At 35.8% G+C, this 18,822-nt stretch overlaps 1 protein-coding gene across 5 annotated transcripts in view; it reads right to left on the bottom strand.

Annotated features, from left to right (window-relative positions):
- Nucleotides 1–18,822, bottom strand: part of LOC145690662 (protein SERAC1) — a 95,997-nt gene that overhangs the window by 17,662 nt on the left and 59,513 nt on the right. For all 5 annotated transcript variants that reach the window (XM_081765810.1, XM_081765792.1, XM_081765800.1 and 2 more), the window contains 6 exons: nt 14,881–15,007; nt 13,917–14,060; nt 11,471–12,074; nt 7,634–7,761; nt 4,448–4,606; nt 2,270–2,416 (listed from right to left, as the gene is read on the bottom strand). In XM_081765810.1, coding sequence (XP_081621936.1) covers nt 2,270–2,416; nt 4,448–4,606; nt 7,634–7,761; nt 11,471–12,074; nt 13,917–14,060; nt 14,881–15,007 — 1,309 coding nt within the window. The remainder of the gene's footprint in view (nt 1–2,269; nt 2,417–4,447; nt 4,607–7,633; nt 7,762–11,470; nt 12,075–13,916; nt 14,061–14,880; nt 15,008–18,822) is intronic.

Below are 18,822 nucleotides of genomic sequence, written 5' to 3'. Positions count from 1 at the left end.
TTCTACATAACTTAGAACTCATGTTTTTCATATTTGTTTGCCTCAATTTCTATACATATCAACGATGTACACATTGTCTATTTTCATTGTAATATTTCTTGAGCTCCCGAACGAGTGTATTTTCTTAACGTTGTTGCTACCCTTGAATATATGTATTTTGTCCTTTATGTTAAAACAATTTATTCTTTATTTGTTGTCTTTTGGTGCTGCTTTCTAAAGCCCAAGTAGTTTCGAAAATCATGACAAAGTGCAAAGCCGTGATTGTAGTCTTTATTCCTGAGAGTTAGCAACACGGAATTATTGGGTTCCCATTTTTTGTTTAGTAGTACCAAAGGACACCAAATATGCAATAACTTGACAGAGTGATGATTTTTACATCTTATTTACGGTCTTTAACACTGTCACCTCAATGTCACTGACATTTCATATATTCGTTCCACTAACTGTATACACAGCACCTTGCTGCAATATATTATTACTGTTGTGCCCCAGTTTTGAATTTTATTTACCATTTTCGAAAGTCAATAGTGCGTCGCAATGGGCAATCCTGTTTCTCCAAAAATACGCCGCAGTCACGCATATGGTATTGAGAAAACGTACACACGGGCACAAGATAGATAGCATGGGAGGATAGCGAAATATTTTAACAAGCACATAAGATGCTTGTACAAAGTACGAAGGACTGAAATAAAAGAATTAATTATGAATTTGAATGACGGGTGAATAAAAAGAAGCGAAGAATTGGAAGAATAGAAAGAAAACCAGAGACTTTATTAAACACCTGCAGAAACGTGCATTTAGAAGTAACCGCAGAGGAAACCAAATACATAGAAATTCGCTATGACGAATACTGCAAATTGTGGATATATTAAAATATCACGTAGTACTTCAGACGAAGTGAACACTTACAAATATCTAGGATCAACATTGACCATAAAACATAGTCACGAAGAAACTGAATATCACCTAAAAGCACGGAATTCGTTTATTTTTCGGTCCAAATTCTTTTGTTTTGAGAATTATGTTGAAGAATTTGAAGCTTAAAAATATGAATGGCTCGGGCGAGCATAATTTTAAACGCTACTTCCGGTGAAATTGAGTTATTAGGTAGAATGGGTTGGGATTGAACCATAGAACAGAATGTAGGCACCACAGTTTAATTTCGGAAACGTACTTGTAGATGGGAAAGAAGGCTTGTCTGATATCCATTGCATTGAATTGCATGAGAATGTTAAATCTTCTTTCCCAGTTTACTCGAAGTTAGATGTTTTCCAGAGCTGTCCATATACACGTATAAAACGACAGTAATGCTTGTTGGCTGCAAAACATGGCCACTTATTTTAAGGGAAGAACACAGATTGAAAGTATTTGAAAACAAAATGCTGAGGCGAATGGGAATGGGGAATGGCGGAAACGGCATAGGATGAATAATTTATACCGTTTACCCAACACTGTTAGGATAATTAAGCCTAGGTACCTCAGGTGGACAGGTTATAGGCAACATGGAAGCAGGATTGGAAACTCAATCGGAAAAACCCTATTAGAAAGATCTAGCCACAGACGGATCTAAAGAAATAGGAATACAAAGTAGAAACTGGATCCAGTTGGCTAAGAACAGAAGTCAATGGAGAATTTTTATGAATGCGGTATTCTATCATTGGATTCCGTAAACAATAGAGATCCGGAGAGAACAGAAAACAAAAGGAAGAATGAAGGATAAAGAGTCAGCATGGGGAAAGGAGCCAGAAAAACGAAAAAGCAGATGAGCGAACACACCTGCAGTCACGTAGGCGAGCAGAAGTGAAAGGCAAGACGACGATGCAAAGAAAGAAAGAAAAAAAAAAAAAAAGGAAAGGATTTCTGAATAATACATAAGAAAAGGACCATGCCTAGGTTTTCATTCGGGAGAAGTCTGAGGAAAGCAGTAGCATTCCGAAACGTAACAAAATATGCATTTATTGTATTCATACTTATTGAATCAATGGAACTTAAAAAGATACTTATTGAATAAATAAACGGTGGATTAGTACACATTTCTTTCTTCTTCTACAAATGACACTTACTAAATAAATATGCGTCTACTTACGAAGCTAACAACCCAATGGGCTCTACAAATGAATTACAATACGATTCTTCCGTACAGTAAACGACAGTGTAAACGTGAACCATTTTTAATTTTTTTTTCAAAAGTATCCACATTTATTTGGTTAATTTTATTATTTGTAACACTATTACAACATCAATTATTAACATAAAATATAAAACTCACCTGCCGATTCTGTAGTAACAAATGTTGCTCGAAAACCCAAAGAACTGACCAAAGTAGATTTCTCCTCAGTAAAACTCAAAATCTTAATTGGCACTTCTTCAAGCAATTTCATGAACTTATCATGCAAATTAATGAGAAATGGAGCACCTAGAATTAAGAAAATTGCTTGTCAAGCAATTTCTCTTCAGAAGGAATTTGAGAAACTATGAAGGCTGGAGAGAAAGGACACTGTTCTCATGTTATGAAATTGTGAGGGGTTGCTATACCCAGCTCGCCTGAACGAAGGACGTGCTTGTTCAACAGCTCACTCTCGCCAGGTTGTATATGCAGACGGAGAAGTGCAAAGCTGTCATGTAGTAGTGTGAAACAGGAATGGCGTAAAATGATCCTGTCTTAAAACTGACTAGAGGGCTATGTCAGGTACGCGAAGGTATATCATGTATGTCTCCAAGAAATGTGGATATAAAGCCTTGTTATATTAGCTGGATATCAGCCTTCAGTCAAGGATAGCGAGATTTCCATACACGTGCGCCCATCCCCTTCATTATTATTTACGGATATAACGGTACTACTTTCTCTCCAGCCCCCATATTATTTCCCAATAATGAAACAGAAATAGTTTCTCATTAAAAGAAAAGGAAAAGTACGACTAGTACTATGTTTTATTCCACTCATAAGGCATAGTAATCGGAAGCAACAATTTAACGAGTATTGACTATTGTTGCATTTAAAACACGAATAGAAATGATAATCTTATCAGAGTTAAAAGACCAGTAATGAAAAGCCTGCAATCAACAGGAAACGACTGAAGAATGATTATTTTCAAAAATCGAACCTCAAAAGCTATTGATTACCCACATCTACTTCTGTCTGTTCACCTATTCGGTAAGCTTCGCATTTTAATTTTAACTGACATTAAATATGAGTAAAATAAATTTAAAATACATATGTAAAATAATCAGGAATTGTTACTTTATATGTATATTTTACAGTTCGAAAATTTCCTTAGATCGTACATAATTATCACGCAAAATCCAACACGGTATTATTACTAAATAGCAATAAGAGTGTAGACGTACGTATACTTACTGTCTTAATAAATTTTGAAATTAGTTCTCCGTATATGTACCAGAAAGCATTCGAAAAGCGAGAACAACTTTAGTCATTACCTATAACGTGTGATCAGTTATAACTATTAAGCCAATTATTCCAATGCATATTCATTATGTATACATAAAAAGTTATTATTTCTGATACAAGAAACATATACAAGTCTGACATCTAATGTCGTTATCATAGAGATGATAGTTGAAAATTATGCTTTAATATACTATAATGTGATTAATAAAACAACTGACGAACATGGTAATTGTTCACTTGCCATAATACAAGTCGAAACAAAGAAATTTCATTACAGCACATTTAAATTCCAAAACAACTACATCGCATGATTTGCGTATAAAATTACATATAACGACAGAATCTGTTTTACTCAAATATATCGTGTTTGTAGGTTTTCAAATTCGATTCCCGGAGGCAAATCTGAGTATACTCGTCTTTATCCAATATACCAGGTTTTTCCTTTTCTAATTTTGCATTAGAACATTCATATTCTTCTAGATAGCTTCAAGTGGTTATTTGTTAATTTTTAAGCTATTGATCAAAAGATCACAAAAACCGGAAAGACTGTATAGTTAGTTAGTAAAGCGATCACATCTGGATTATTGGGCTGATAAGACAGCTATATTCCTACTGAATTTATGATTTTGTCTAACAGTAATCTGTCTTTATTTAATTTTTACTAACAGTTACGGATGAAGTAGCAACCCACGCGGTGTCTTCTTGACTTTCTATTTAACTTTTACTGTATAGGCACGATCTCACGCCGGTTACTTGTGGTGTGAATTGCAAAAGGAGATTAATTTGTTTTTTTCCTAAGCATAATTTATAACGGAATGGAAATCTCATACTAGCTGCGATATACGCTATGGCAGCTAGACATGAAATATTTTAGAATCATCCAATCTCATGGCATTTAAACGAATACCATCCAACTTTTTGTTTGCATCGTATTACTATGATTTTGTGTAGTACACTGCGACGAGATATCACTTTTTTCATTTTTATTTATTTATTTATTTGCTTATTTCAAAATAAGACTGGTATAGCTATACTCACCATGTCTTAATTCCTGTACTTCTACAGTTGGAAGGAGTAACAGCTGCATAGCTTGTTTCAATGCTGCAAGGTGGGAACCTTTATGTGGTGTACTGTAAAACACAATGCCTCTTGTATTTTTCCATAACCCACTTAAATCTTTATTGCCACTTTCATATGCTGGAAAACAAAGAACTGTTTGTTAAACTTATAACATAATATTACGGGATGCTGACGTTTTTACATACATTAAATGAATCAAATTTGAAATTAACATTTTAACATTTCGCATGGCTCAGTTGAGAATTGAAATTTAAAAGTAAAACTTGTTGTAATACTAAATGAAAACTGAAGGCTGACACAAAATACGGGCCATTTTGAAATTGAAAATAAATAAATAATTATAATGATATGATGATGAAATTCTAAGTAAGCGTATTTATAGAGATAAACAGTACAGAGTATGGAATGAGAATCGCCTACGACGGAACTATATAACATGCATCCAGCATAACAACGTTCTCTCAAGCCTATTTCGTATTTGAGGAAAATATAATATATAATCCAGCTAGGAAGGAATATTTTTAAATGAAATCTTATTTTTTATTGTGCCAGGAGATAAACCATTTTCCTAACAGTGGATAGTGTTTACATCGTATGGTGAATAAACTTCCGTAATCGCAACAATTCGCGTAGCCGTCATACATCCGTTTCCGAGTTAGGGCATATAATATATATATATATATATATATATATATATATATATATATATATATATATATTTTAAAAGTGAAATCAAGTTTGTGCTAATAGAATTAGTAGAGAATATCATAAATCATCATATCTCACATTATTTTGATTTTCCTGTTCTACTAAAGTTTATGTATAAGGTGAAAATCAAATAATTCAAATCATCTACTTTATTTTTCATATTTTTCATTTTTTTAAAGTATTCATTTAGTTATTTAATATTGGTGCAAAGTGATTGCTTAATGTTTTATTAAAAAAAGGGATTGATGCTTCAGGTAAGCTTTGAATATATTTGTGTATCATATAATAAGTTGTTTACCATGCAGTTAGGTGTAGCGCACTGCAAAGGAACATTATCTCTACTACTCAAACATTAGGTGCTTAATTTAACTTTCCGTGAACCTTACGAATTCCTTCCCCTGGGCTATAAGAGACGTTCCGAGTACTCGAACCAAAGTTGTATGAGACTTTTGGTGAGGGAGGTTTAACTTGTATTGTAAATTGCACCGCGGACTCTCGTTTGTGATGGTGGGTAACTAGTCTAGAATCCCCATCCGTCGTAATGTGTAGATGTCAAACGAGGCATCAATTACTGAAACATACAGTATGCATCTTAACAGCTGTCTGACTGACATACACACCTTTCATTCAACTGCTTCGTGTTGGGGAGCAGACCAATTCGGCACTACGGTCATTGACGTTACGCCATGCAATGTCTTGCTAAGTGTGTACATGTAGATCTCTAGCAGCATATTTCGGGTTTTCATTCATTTCCACTGACAACGCAATATTTTGTTATTTATCCATTTCATCCTTAAGTTTTGAACATCAATATATATATATATATATATATACAGGGGTAGACAAAAAATCTAAAAACACTTCACACGTGTTTTTTTTATTAATGGGATTTAAATTTTTGGAAATTTTACCGACCTCGATAAAATTTTCAACTAAGTTTGGTTCTCCACTGTACAATGTGTGTTGCAGTTGCCGATTGTTTTTTTTTTTTTTTTTTTTTTTTTTTTTGTTTTCAATGTGTCATGTGGACCTTCCTCTTCCGTCAGCAGTAACCAGTTCACCTGTGAGTATCGTGATATGAAAGTGGTGCGGTAAAATGGGCGACCTGACAGTCTTCCAAAGAGGCATGATCGTTGGTGCCCGTCTGGTTGGAGCTTCAGTGGCAACAGTGGCGAACATTGTGGGGGTATCGAAAGACACTGTGTCCAATGTCACGAGGGCATACACAATTCATGGGCAAACGACGTCTGCAAAGCACAACAGTGGTAGAAAGACAATCCTGTAAGATAGGGACAGGAGGGCATTAAAACGATTGTAGCAGCTAGAAAGAAGACCACTGCAATGAAAATTACGTCTGAACTCAATTCCAACCTTTAGAACCCGGTTTCAAAGAAAACAGTGCGACGGGAACTTCATAAAATGAAAATTCATGGCAGGGCCGCTATCGCCAAAACCCTGGTCACAACAGTAAATGCGAAAAGACATGCCCAGTGGTGCAAGGACCACAAGGCGTGGACTCATGAGCAGTGGAAACACGTAATGTGGTCCGATGAATCGACCTTCACCTTGTTTTCAACAACCGGTCGTGTTTACGTATGGAGAACACCGTCGCAAGCCTATGATACAGACTGTCTGCTCACAACTGTAAAGCATGGAGGTGGTTCTGTTACAGTATGAGAAGTGATATCGTGGTTTTCCGCAGGTCCTATCATAGCCCTGCATGGAATGATGAATGCTAGGGCGTATGAGGCCATTTTGAGGGACCAGGTTCTACCCATGGCCCAAATGTTATTCCCTGATGATTTGGCACTCTGTCACGCTGCAAAAACGGTGAAATCATGGTTTGAGGAGCATGACCAGGAGCCATCACACCTCCCCTGGGTCCCACAATCACCAGATCTGAACATCATTGAGCCATTGTGGTCTGAGTTAGAAAGGCGTGTTCGGTCTCATTACCCTCCACCAGCATCCCTTAAGGAACTGGAGCATGTTTTGGAGGAACAGCGTCCTTTCAGATCCGGTACTTCTTACTCTTCTTTCGTGAGCTAAATTTAAGATCAATCGTTTGAACGATTTTTATATTTATCGCCCTGAAATCCATAAATATAAAAATAAAGTTTGAAAGGACTTTCCTGTTCATATTTCCTAAATGTTACCTGGTTACGACTCAAAAGCACAGGAGAAGGGGAACACTCACGCGTATGCTCATATCTTTGATATTGCAACTGCTGCTTCTGCAGAGTACGAATTGTTACTGATAATACTATATATCAGAAATTTTTTTAAAAATTGTTATTTTTAATATATTCGTAAATATATGTAATAGAAATATCGTTAGAGCAAAACCTGCATTATGTAAGATATTCCTGAGTTATTTGCACGCCCTTATGTAAATATTAAGCAACTTTAAACTAGTTTCAAGCTGTGTATACAAACCTGCAACCAACAGACTTTTGATCAAAATACCACCCATTGAATGGGCAACCCATATTATTGGCCGTTTTCCAACTCCAGCTTCATGCAGCTTTTCTAATAACTCTTGGCCTCTCTCAAAAATAGTCCGCCTATGAAGAGATACAGATCTGTGTAAGTACGCATTTATAGAGGTTGATTCATTTATATTGAGCCGAAGTCAATGTGCAACTCTACCGCGCATGTGCAACTCATCGCCATGAGATTGCCACGAAGCAAGCAACGGTATCTCGTTAGTCACGTAATAGAGCAGTATGGTCGGGCGTTGTCTGGTGGCGCCGAAAAACACATTCTGGAAGAGGTTCATTGTGGCCCTTTCCGATGCTAAGTTCACGGAGTTGCGCATCGTACAAATGTGTCAAGTGCATGATTTTTGTGTAGGTCATGCCATTGTGAATCGTATTATACGGAAATATGCAGCAGAGTTCTAGATCTACTACATCGACGCGAGCAGCTAGAAACCGACCTTCTGTGAAGAGGATCCCGCCGCTATTTCGCGTGGGTTAGGGTTTGGTGACATCCGAAACTCCCACACACCCAGCGTGCGGTGGTCAGCAAATGCCGCACATTGCAGGTGACAATCAATCGCGCTATTCACTGGAATTTATGCTTCACGGTCGTTCGCAAGAGCAGTATGTACGCCCTGAGACCGTGTCATGAACATAATCTTGCGGGCGATCGTTGGAAGTTTGTTATTACCCTTGATGAGGCGTGGATTTACCTCACAGACTGTGGTAAAGTTCGTGCCATTACATACAGACCCTATTGACGTCAAGAGCAAAAGCATATTCTTCCACCAGTGCAGTTTCCCAAAAGGATACATGATTGTGGTCGGTTTCTCGTACAGAGGGCAAATTGTGTCTCCGAAAGGTAGAACAAAACATCAAAATCAATGCTGCGTACTACCAGACTCATGTCCTAACTGAAATGTACCAGCATGAAATCTCAACACTGTATGGACAAGACATGAACCAGATTGAACAGCACGAAGGCAAGGCACCCAGCCACACGGTAAAAACATCGCTGCAATTCTATCGCCGTATGGAACAGAAAACTGGAATGTTGGCAAATCCTTTCTCTGACATCCAAGTCAAAAGAGTCCAGATGCCAGCCCAATGAACTATTATGCTTTTGCACTCCTCAAGCTGCGCCTGTCCTATTGTCGAATCCGCATCGTCTCCAGCCTGTGGAAAGCCTGTAAGGAGGAGTGGGATGCAATACCCATGGTCCATCTGCAACGCAATCTCTTGCAATGGAAACTCGATGCTGGGCAATAACTGGTGGAAACATGGTATTTCCTAGGTAAGTGACACATTCAAATTCGGTTCAATATAAACGAATCAATCTCTGTAATTACAGTATCAATAATTCAATACTTTTATATTCCAATAACGATTGCAATAATCAAATTGCACAGCAATGTTCATTATAATGTATTGAATCTCTCTCCTCTCAGTGACACATTCGTTAATTAAAATAGTCTAAAAATTATTATCGCTTATATATTTGTTCAAGTGTCCCTATATATTCAATAGAATTACAAAAAAAAAAAAATAATATTTTCGATTTCTTACTTCAGAAATGAAATGAAAATAGGAAAAATGCAGTTCTGATAGACTATATTCAAATTAGGTCGAAATGATGCTTTTCGTTGAACCAGAAAGGCGATTTCACTTACAATCTGGAGATTCCAGTCATGTAACTCAACAGCAGAGATGTCGCTGAAATAAAATTAGTGTCAACAACAGCATACTTGTCAATCGAAGCTTTCAATAATTCCTCATTAGTGAACGTAAGTTGCAAGTTTTAAGCACCAAATTTAATTTCCCGCATACGAAAAGTGAAGATGAAGAATAAGTGTTGTAGTATGAAAACGCATAAGCCTTTTTTTCTTTATGAAAAAAATAATCCTCTGTATGTAAGTAAATGTTATTTCTTAAATATTTCGGTTTAACATTGTCTGCCTTAATTACGGAAAGAGAATGAGGGTATTCTAAAGGTTTTTAAAAAGTGTGTAAGAAGAGAGGATTTTAAAATTGTGCTGTAAAAATTACCTTGGGTTGTGCCTCTTGACGAAATTGGCGGATAGATAACCTCTGTTTCTACCTATTGTGTATATTTTTATTATGTAAATTGTAGTCTCCAACAATAGTATTCATATTAAAAAAAATCCTTGTCAGGGTACGTTATTTACAGTATAAGCCTTTCACTATTTGAAGGATGTATTTTCTTACTTTTTGTAAACACGTTCATGTTATTTTCTTGATTGTGTTAATTCACTTGTAAATCAAGTTCAAATGATTTTTAATTCCACAGACACAAAGTAAGATCTTTATTTGAGTTATTCAATATGTATACTATAGCAAATATGAGCAATTACAATATTAATAATTTAACTCTATGATAAGCGAGATAAGGAAAGAAAAAAGCAGAAAATATGTGTGTGATTTTGCTAATTACTCTACATATGTTAAATGTATTTACATTTCGATAGGAGTATCATTAAGCATTACAAAATACGTTTCATTGAGGGAAATTTGTAAGCATGTTTTCAAATGGAATATAGGCATGTTATTGTTTTTGTTTCCGGTAGGAACGTTACAATAAATGAAGAATTGATTTATAATTATTATTATTCTTATAATTATTATTAATACTATTATTAGCCATGCTATCATACCAACAATACTACGATTTCATTCGTGGCTAAGCGGTTAGCGTACGCGCCTTTAGCGTGGGAGATCCGTGTTCGATTCCCGACTGGAACTCATGTGGTTCGGATTTTACGTTAATCAGTAGGTCCCGTCTCATACACTCTCGCTGCTGAAAGGGACGTTAAACTCAAAATCAACTCAACTCAACTCAATCAACAATACTACGCTTTGTACAACAAGCTTTCCGTGCTCGCATCGATACTTGCCAGGCTGGAAGAGGAGGATCAATTTGAACAATTATTATCCTAATGCTTTTCATACCTGAAACAACAGCTATAATATATTTTACTTATCCAACAATGTGTATTGTAAATTTGCAATATATATAATTGCCATATATATATATATATATATATATATATATATATATATATATATATATATATATATATATATATATATAGATATATAGATATATATATAGATATATAGATATAGATATATAGTAACACATTATTATTATTATTTACGTGGTATGGGCATTCATAATCATTGATACCCGCTTCCTTCTGTTACGATTCTTAATCGTATATTCGGAAATCTTCCAACCATTCTCAACTACTTTTTTATATTTATGTTGTCCAATCTTTCGTACTTGGCATCGCAGATACTGCAATTCGTCGCTAACAGCGTTATTCATTTGTCTCCAAATTACTGTTCTTTGGGGCACTACTCTTTTTCCGAACCAGGAACCGTGATGACTCAGTGGTAGAGCGTTGACCTCTGGTGCATGGGGTCCCAGGTTCGATCCCGGCTCCTGCCAAGTGAACTTTGTGGTGGACAAACACCGTGTGCGTGGGTTTCCTCGGAGTTTTCCCGTTTCCTCCCACTTACATCATTCCATCATTTCATTCATTTCTCATAATCGCCGTCTCCTTTAGCCTAGCCGGCATAACCGTCGGACGTAAAACTCAAAGATTTCATTTAATTTCTTTTTCTGAACCCTTTCCAGACTCAGACCATTTCATCTTCCACAGTATTCCTGTTATATCAAGATAACGCTAAGAAAAAGACACAAGTGAACCCATATTGTTTTCACTTGCTAAAACAACTGTCACAAAGAAAAATAAATTAATATTTTACTCACTTTGAACTCTCCAAGGGATAAACTGGAGACCACAATGAAACATGTGAATCATAATTAACACCAATTACACGACTATAAGCACAATCATGCGGTAACCAGTCTTTCGGCCAACACATAGTGTAACATTTCTTCTCCCACTTCGACTCGATACGATCAATTTCCTCTCCACTGTAAGTGAATGTTTCGTTAAGTTCTCTTCTCATCTCCAAAGGTACATCTGCATACACAAACTCAAAATCTCGTCCAATATTGGCCCATTCTTCGTTATAGGCATCCGTTAATGGTCTTATGTGTTCTTGCTGGTGCGAACGGAGTTTTGTAACTTTCCCACTGATCTCTACTTCGTCCGTAAGATACATCTCGTCTTTTACATCGTCCCTCTGTCGCCACGTTCTAAACACACCACCCAAAAGTCCATGCAAAAATATTATGTCCACTTTGGCATCTTCAGATCGCCGGAAAGCCGGATGAAGTACATAAACACCTCCTTTGTACATTACATTGTCATTAGCTTCGGTGTCAAGATTTGATAAAGCTTTAGCTGCTGGAGTCTCAATGAGAGGATTTGGATGACGAACCCACCTTGCCAACACAGCAATCCAACCTATAATACAAATGAAAGAATGTTAGCATATATACAGGTTTTATCCTTAACTTTTCTCATGTCTTTTTCAGATACCATATTTATATGGTACAGCACTTACAGAAAAGCCTCATACGAAGTCAAAATTACAATTTGAAGAAATATTTCTAGTAATCTTGATATTCTCGATTTTACCATTAAGTAAAATTATTAGGTTTCATACACGTATCACACACTTGCAGCAAACAACGGTGGAAGGCGGCAATATGGAATTCATATAAAATGAAATGAAATCTTTAAGTTTAACATCCCACGGGTATGCCGGTTAGGCTAAAGGAAACGGTGATAATGAGAAGTGAGTGAAATAGTGGAATGAAGAAAGTGGGAGAAAACGGGAGAACCCCGAGAAAACCCACGAGCTCGGTGTTTCTCCACTACAAAGTCCACACGGCGCGAAGGAATTCATATACTTTGCATTTAAATTAACTCTTCAGTAATCTCCAAACATGTACGTTCCATCGAAATAGTCTAAGAATTATACCTAATCTTGTTATCTGGATTCTTTCATCACTTGGCGTTCACTTCTGGTACTTGGGGTCTCTGGTTCGATCCCAGCTCGCGTCGTGTGAACTTTGTGGTGAACAAACAGCGTGCCCGTGATTTTCCCGGGGTTTTCCCACTTTCTTCATTCCACCATTTCATTCATCTCTCACCATTACCGTCTCCTTTAGCCTAACCGGCATAACCGTGGGACGTAAAACTTAAAAGATTTCATTTCTTTTTCATTTCATTTTCACTTGCTGCAAATTGACAAGATTCCATACACCATGGTCATTAGCTAACTTCTTCGCATTGACAAAAAAGTACCCGTTTTAATATTCGGCCATCAATAGTAATCTTTCTTCCCCCATCTCTTTTTCCTTTCAAGTAGTACAGATTCGCAAGTGCAATAGGCCAAATGGTGCAACATGGAATACTTATTATCTGATTTTGAAAGAGGGTAACTTGTTGGTGCATAGTTAACTGGTTACACTAAGAGTGCCAATGTGCTAGATGTGTCTTGAGCAACTGTGTATAAATTGATGGCAGCATACAGACCTTGTTGAAAACCATTATCTGGAACAAGGAACAGCGGACGGAAACCAAGCAAAGACCCATAGAGCTAATCTGACTGCAGAATTCAATCAGTATCTGGAACGGCTTGTTTCTACAATTATAGTCTAAGGAAGCTGCATAACTTTAACATCAACAATCGGGCTGTGATTTTGGAACCTCTCATTACCGCCACCAACGCAATGTAGAGAACACAGAATGAAGATGCATTCTTTGTGATAGTTTCTCTCAAAGTAGTAACCATTTTACGCATCTGAACTTTAAAGTGTAATTCAGGGATACACCATCTTTATTTCTAGTTAAGGAAACACAATTTGTGAGTATACGACGTAAGAAGTCTTTATCCTTCAGTTAATTCAAAAGTGAATATTGAACTGTCTCATATGAACTGCATGTTTAGTTTCTTAACTTTAAGAAAGACAGTTACGCATCTGAATGTTGCTGGTTAAAAAATATCAAAAAGCTAAGGTTAGCAGCACAAGAGGTAAGGTCGATTAGCAGTTGAAATTTCGACATAACCACTACTGAAGAAAGGAGAACCTTTTGAAGCAGTTCGATAATTTAAGATTAAGAGGCAGTTTGAGATAAGTTCAATATTAATGACTGTTATTACTTTCACGTTCATTTCTAATACAAAAGCTATATAGAAAATAATCACAAACATTAACTTTAGATTAGAATTACATGCACTTGGATTAAATATCGAACCTGCAATACGAAAAATAAGTGTTAGATATATTTGAATCTCACCTGTTATAAATATATCTTGTATGAACTCTGGATGCGTAGAGAGGTTCGAAAGAATTTTCCCTAGCATACCAGCAATCGCAGGTTCATCTCCATGAAGTCTGTAAGTATCCATCAGCAATTCTAAGCCGCCTTGTTTAACTATATCTAAAACAAAAATAAAAAATAAAATAAATAACATATACAATAAACATTATATATTATCAATATATTTTTATTTCAACAAAGGAATTAACAATTCATCTTTCGGTCAAGTAATTTCTTGTTTACCCAAAAATAAGCATACCGTCACCATTTTTAAAACATAATTTGGAAACTCATTTTCCTTTCGTTTACGTAAGTTTGATACGAATATTATGAGACAATATTAGTGGCATTCACAAAGCAGGCAGTTTTAATTTATGTAAGATCTCTTCGTAAATCTTAAAAACTATGAACTTAAAAAAATCTAGATCAAGTTCATTGAGATACGGTTTAATCGAGTACTTTTAATCTAACTGCAACGTTATGATGTTTGACCTTTAGAAATAAAATGAAATCTTTAGTTTAACGTCTTATGGTTATGTCCTTGAAGGTAAGAAAACAAGCAATATTTGAAAAACTGATGAAATAAGAAAAGAAAAGATTACAATCCACACATCCTGGACCCAACTGACAATCCTTCACACTATAGGTACTTTCGCTCTTCGACCTTAGTCACTGGCTCATCTCTCTCCAGGAAAAGGAATTCCGATTTTTAAAAAAATCTGCAAGTTCAAGTTTTAACATTCCTGCTTTTAAAATTAATACCTCTGCTCAAACAAAAATTTAAAGCTTTATCTCAATTACATCACAAATAAATAAATAAATAAAAACTGTTTTTCGTAACACAATACGTGGTAGTGTATTATATTACAAGTTACTCTCGTAAAACTTCCATGTAATAATAGTTCAAATACATAAATAAATAAATAGAAACTTGTACTACCTTCAGCGTGTGATTTAAGAGCAGAATGATGCAATACAGATTGCAGACACAGTTGCAAAAAATCTTTCGAATTCAGCTTAGTATTTGCGTCATTCACAGTTTCTTGATCTAAATGAAGTTTATCTTCCTGTCAAAAGAAAGACAAGCAAATAAAACACACGAATATACCACAAAGAAACCAAATATAATATGCACTTAAATTCTTAATTTCATAAATTGTATTAAGTTGATCATATACAATGGAAAACTGTAGATGACCAAAGATCAAAATCTACTGCTTCTTGTAATGCAGTAGATCGCGATTGCATCAAACATGAGGTATTTTTCAACTAAATTATCCTAATTAATCTAAATTTCAGTGCAAAAGTATGCTTCTAAAATCTAAGTTAGTTACCCTTGTTCCAAGAAAAATACCTAACTTTTACAATTTTTCAACATATGAAGTAAATTTTATATATATATATATATAATAGGGTGTTAATGGACTATACCGACAAACTGTAAGAGGTGATTCCTTACATCAAAATACGAGAAAAAGTTCATATGGACCTGTGAGCAGAAGCAGGCCCGTAGCCAGCCCAAAAATGTAGGGGGGGGGGGCGGTAAAAGTTAGGGGGCCCTAACCCAACCATATTATAGAGCTAGGGCTCTCGAAAATCGAGAAAAAGACGAATTTCAAGTGGTCCTATTTCGAATTCGAGAAACTATGGATGGTGGTCCTTATCAGCGTAAAGGAAGTCACGCACACGCAATTCAAAAATGCATATTTCATTAATGTTCAATGGGTGTACAGAGTATTATATGCAGTGTGAAATTCCCAGACAAGCCATCAACCGAATTTTGAGATATGCTCTGACTTTATGATAGGTCTAAAGTAGGTAAATGATAAGCCTTGATAGCAATGAACACGGAATCCTTTGGCGCTATGTCGGAAGTGTTAAGGATCGTCAGCAGCACGGTCTCGCGTACTGGGAAAAACGCATGGTGTAATGTTTTCTTTCATGCTTATAAATGAAGAAAACGTGAAATATAGCGTGAAGAAATACATCGTGTCACACGTTATTCCGAACACAAAAAAACATGAAGCTGCCAGTTCCTAAAACTTCCGACTTCCCTCCGAAACACTAGATGTCCATTGTTGTTAAGGCTTACCTCCTGCCTACTTTGGACCCTCCTTGAAATTAGGGTCTATCTGAAAATTCTATTGAGTGCATATCTGAGAATTACACCCTGTAAAGAATACCCTGTACACCCCTTGAAAATTAACGAAATATGCACTTTTGAATTGTGTATGCGTGGCTCCCTTTACGCTGATAAGGACAACCCTCTACAGTGTCTGGAATTCGAAATTTGGCTTTTTCGCGATTTTGGACAGCCCTAGGTCTGAAACAATGCACTTTTCGCCATAGGTTCATATGAACTTTTTCTCTTATTTTGTTGTGAGGAATCAGCTCTTACAGTTTGTCGGTATAATTCATTAACACCCTGTATATAGTACAGCCGCAATTATCCGTGGAATTGGGTGGCACCGCAGATAACCAGAAATAAAACTAAAGATGATGTTTAAACACGAAAAAAAAAAAAAAAAAAAAAACAGTAAGTGTTTCAGCGCAAAAACTATTTTATAGTTTGTATCGCTCGTCGTCAAGGTCAGTGATCAGAGAATGTGAAAGCCATAACCAAGACAAAAGAGCAAGAGCCTGCCACTCATCCACAAATTCCAAGAAGGCCTATAGGATTACGATGCACAATAAACTTGTCAGTAATATTTGACGTTCGCACTGTAGGATCTATTGTATTTTCCCTTTTATTTTTTTTATTTTTTTTATTTTTATTAAGGTTCGTAATTAATCCTCCAGTGGTCGCCGTTTTTCATACCTTACAACGATCGGCTTCTGCTTATCAGAGTAGAGTAGCACTTCGAAATATGCACTTTGTTGGAAATATTGATTTTTACAATGCAATTTACTTTTATGTTTTAGAACATTTAGTACTTATTTGCATGTGGAGTGTCAGTCTGCAGCGACTACTTATGAAAAATAATTGAGCGCGACTGCGACAAGGTAAAAAAAAAATTTCGCGGCACTCGCGCAGAATTCGCACTTGCATCTCCGCTCGAGGATAATCAGGGCTTTACTGTGAGCCGTAACACCTCCCATTTACGTTCGAAATACAATATCAGGCATATGTCACTCCCACTAAGTCTGCATGCATTATAAGCTTCACAAAATTATTGATAACTCTCTCGCAAAGGTATTTTCCGATCTCTTCAATCATGCGAATGATTTCCGCCTTCACTTCTAAAAGAATGCGTAGTCTCTTGGTGTACATCTGTAATTTCACAAACCCCTATGAAAAGAATTCATAAGGTATAAGATAGCATGGCTTTGCCGACCACTACTAAAATGTCTTCACAATAAGAGCACATTGTTTAATTGATGTTCCATGATTGAAGAAAGAAAAAAAGTCAGAGCAATTGAAGCTACATTAGTCGGAGTGACAAGATATAACAACAATGTTAAGAAGCATATCCGTCAACTTTGAAATTAAAAGGCTGCATTCGATTTAATTTTAGCGTCCTATTTGTAACACTATTACATAGCTATATCAATATGATTACGATACACGGCCGAATTAAGCAGCTATCCAATACGTTTTACTGTATAAGAATAGTTTACTAAAAATTCAATTAGAACAAGAAACAAATAATATTCACTTGGATACTTTTCTAATGTTTGCTTCGAATTGTGTGTCCAATAATGTGTGCTACACATGATAATACAACGTGGAACGAACAATTTAACTTTTACTAAATATATTTACGAGTCTCAGACTTGGAAAAAGAATTTATATGACAGAGATTTCTGTAGACTTTTACTTTAAATAAGCAACTTCAACCACATTATAGGAGTCTTTTTTTCATTCCTAAAACTCAAAGCTCTTTGTTTTTTCGTTCTCAATCACTTCTAGAATGGCAACTGGGATCTCACGACGAGAAATTTATAAATAAATGTTAGTAAATATATATCATTGTATACTATAATGTATTTTTTTAATGCTGTCATATCTTACCAAGAAACACAGGCATGGTTAACAATGTCTAACTAAATGTAGAACCCGAAGCGCGTCTGGGAATGTCTATAGCGCATGTGCGTTCACAGGAAAGCATACATAGTACTATGAAACGGTAAATAAAGCGATTGTATCCAAAATACATGTACTGAATCACTGAACTGTAGGTAGCTCGAATGCTATTGTACACCGTAAGAAAATAAGGAAGCATCAAATATGGAATACTTATTGAAATCGAAATAATCAACATCTCTGTACCAGCGTATAAAGACGTATGCCATTTTTTGGCTTATTCTCAGCGTCTTATAAGCCAGCAAATATTGTATTTAAAAATTCAACCTTCTTACATGCTGGAGGAAGAAGAAGAAAAAAAACTATCTAAAAGATAAGCTACTCTTTTGTTAATTGGAATACAACCTGCTCTTTTTTCACACAAATTTCATCTTAGTAATCTTATATAGAGGAGAAAATCGAAATAGAAGGCCAATAATCGCTAACATTTTATATGAAACATGGAAAATTATTATTATTATTATTATTATTATTATTATTATTATTATTATTACAGTGTCGGCAAAAAAAATCTTTACATTGTGTGGCAACAAAAATCTTTACATGCAAAATCCACGTAACGGGGTCAAGCGCTGTTCCCGCCATAAAAATGTGAGAGGAGCCTGATGATGACGTCAATCATTAGTGCGCCACTTGCAATCTTCCCTCATCCAGCAGAAGCTCTGTGTGCCTCGTGCTTCGTGTATTGCGAGATAATTTTTTCTTTGCTCTGTGCAGTTAGATTTTTGTTTAAGTTCTTAAAAGTTAGTAGTTTTATTTCTTTGTTCTGATTACACACAATGGGTCGTAAAAAACTGA

Source organism: Thermobia domestica, chromosome 1, assembly GCF_964235325.1.
Source record: "Thermobia domestica chromosome 1, izTheDome1.hap1.1, whole genome shotgun sequence".
Lineage (NCBI taxonomy): Eukaryota > Metazoa > Arthropoda > Insecta > Zygentoma > Lepismatidae > Thermobia > Thermobia domestica.
This window is presented reverse-complemented; position numbering and strand designations above follow the sequence as displayed.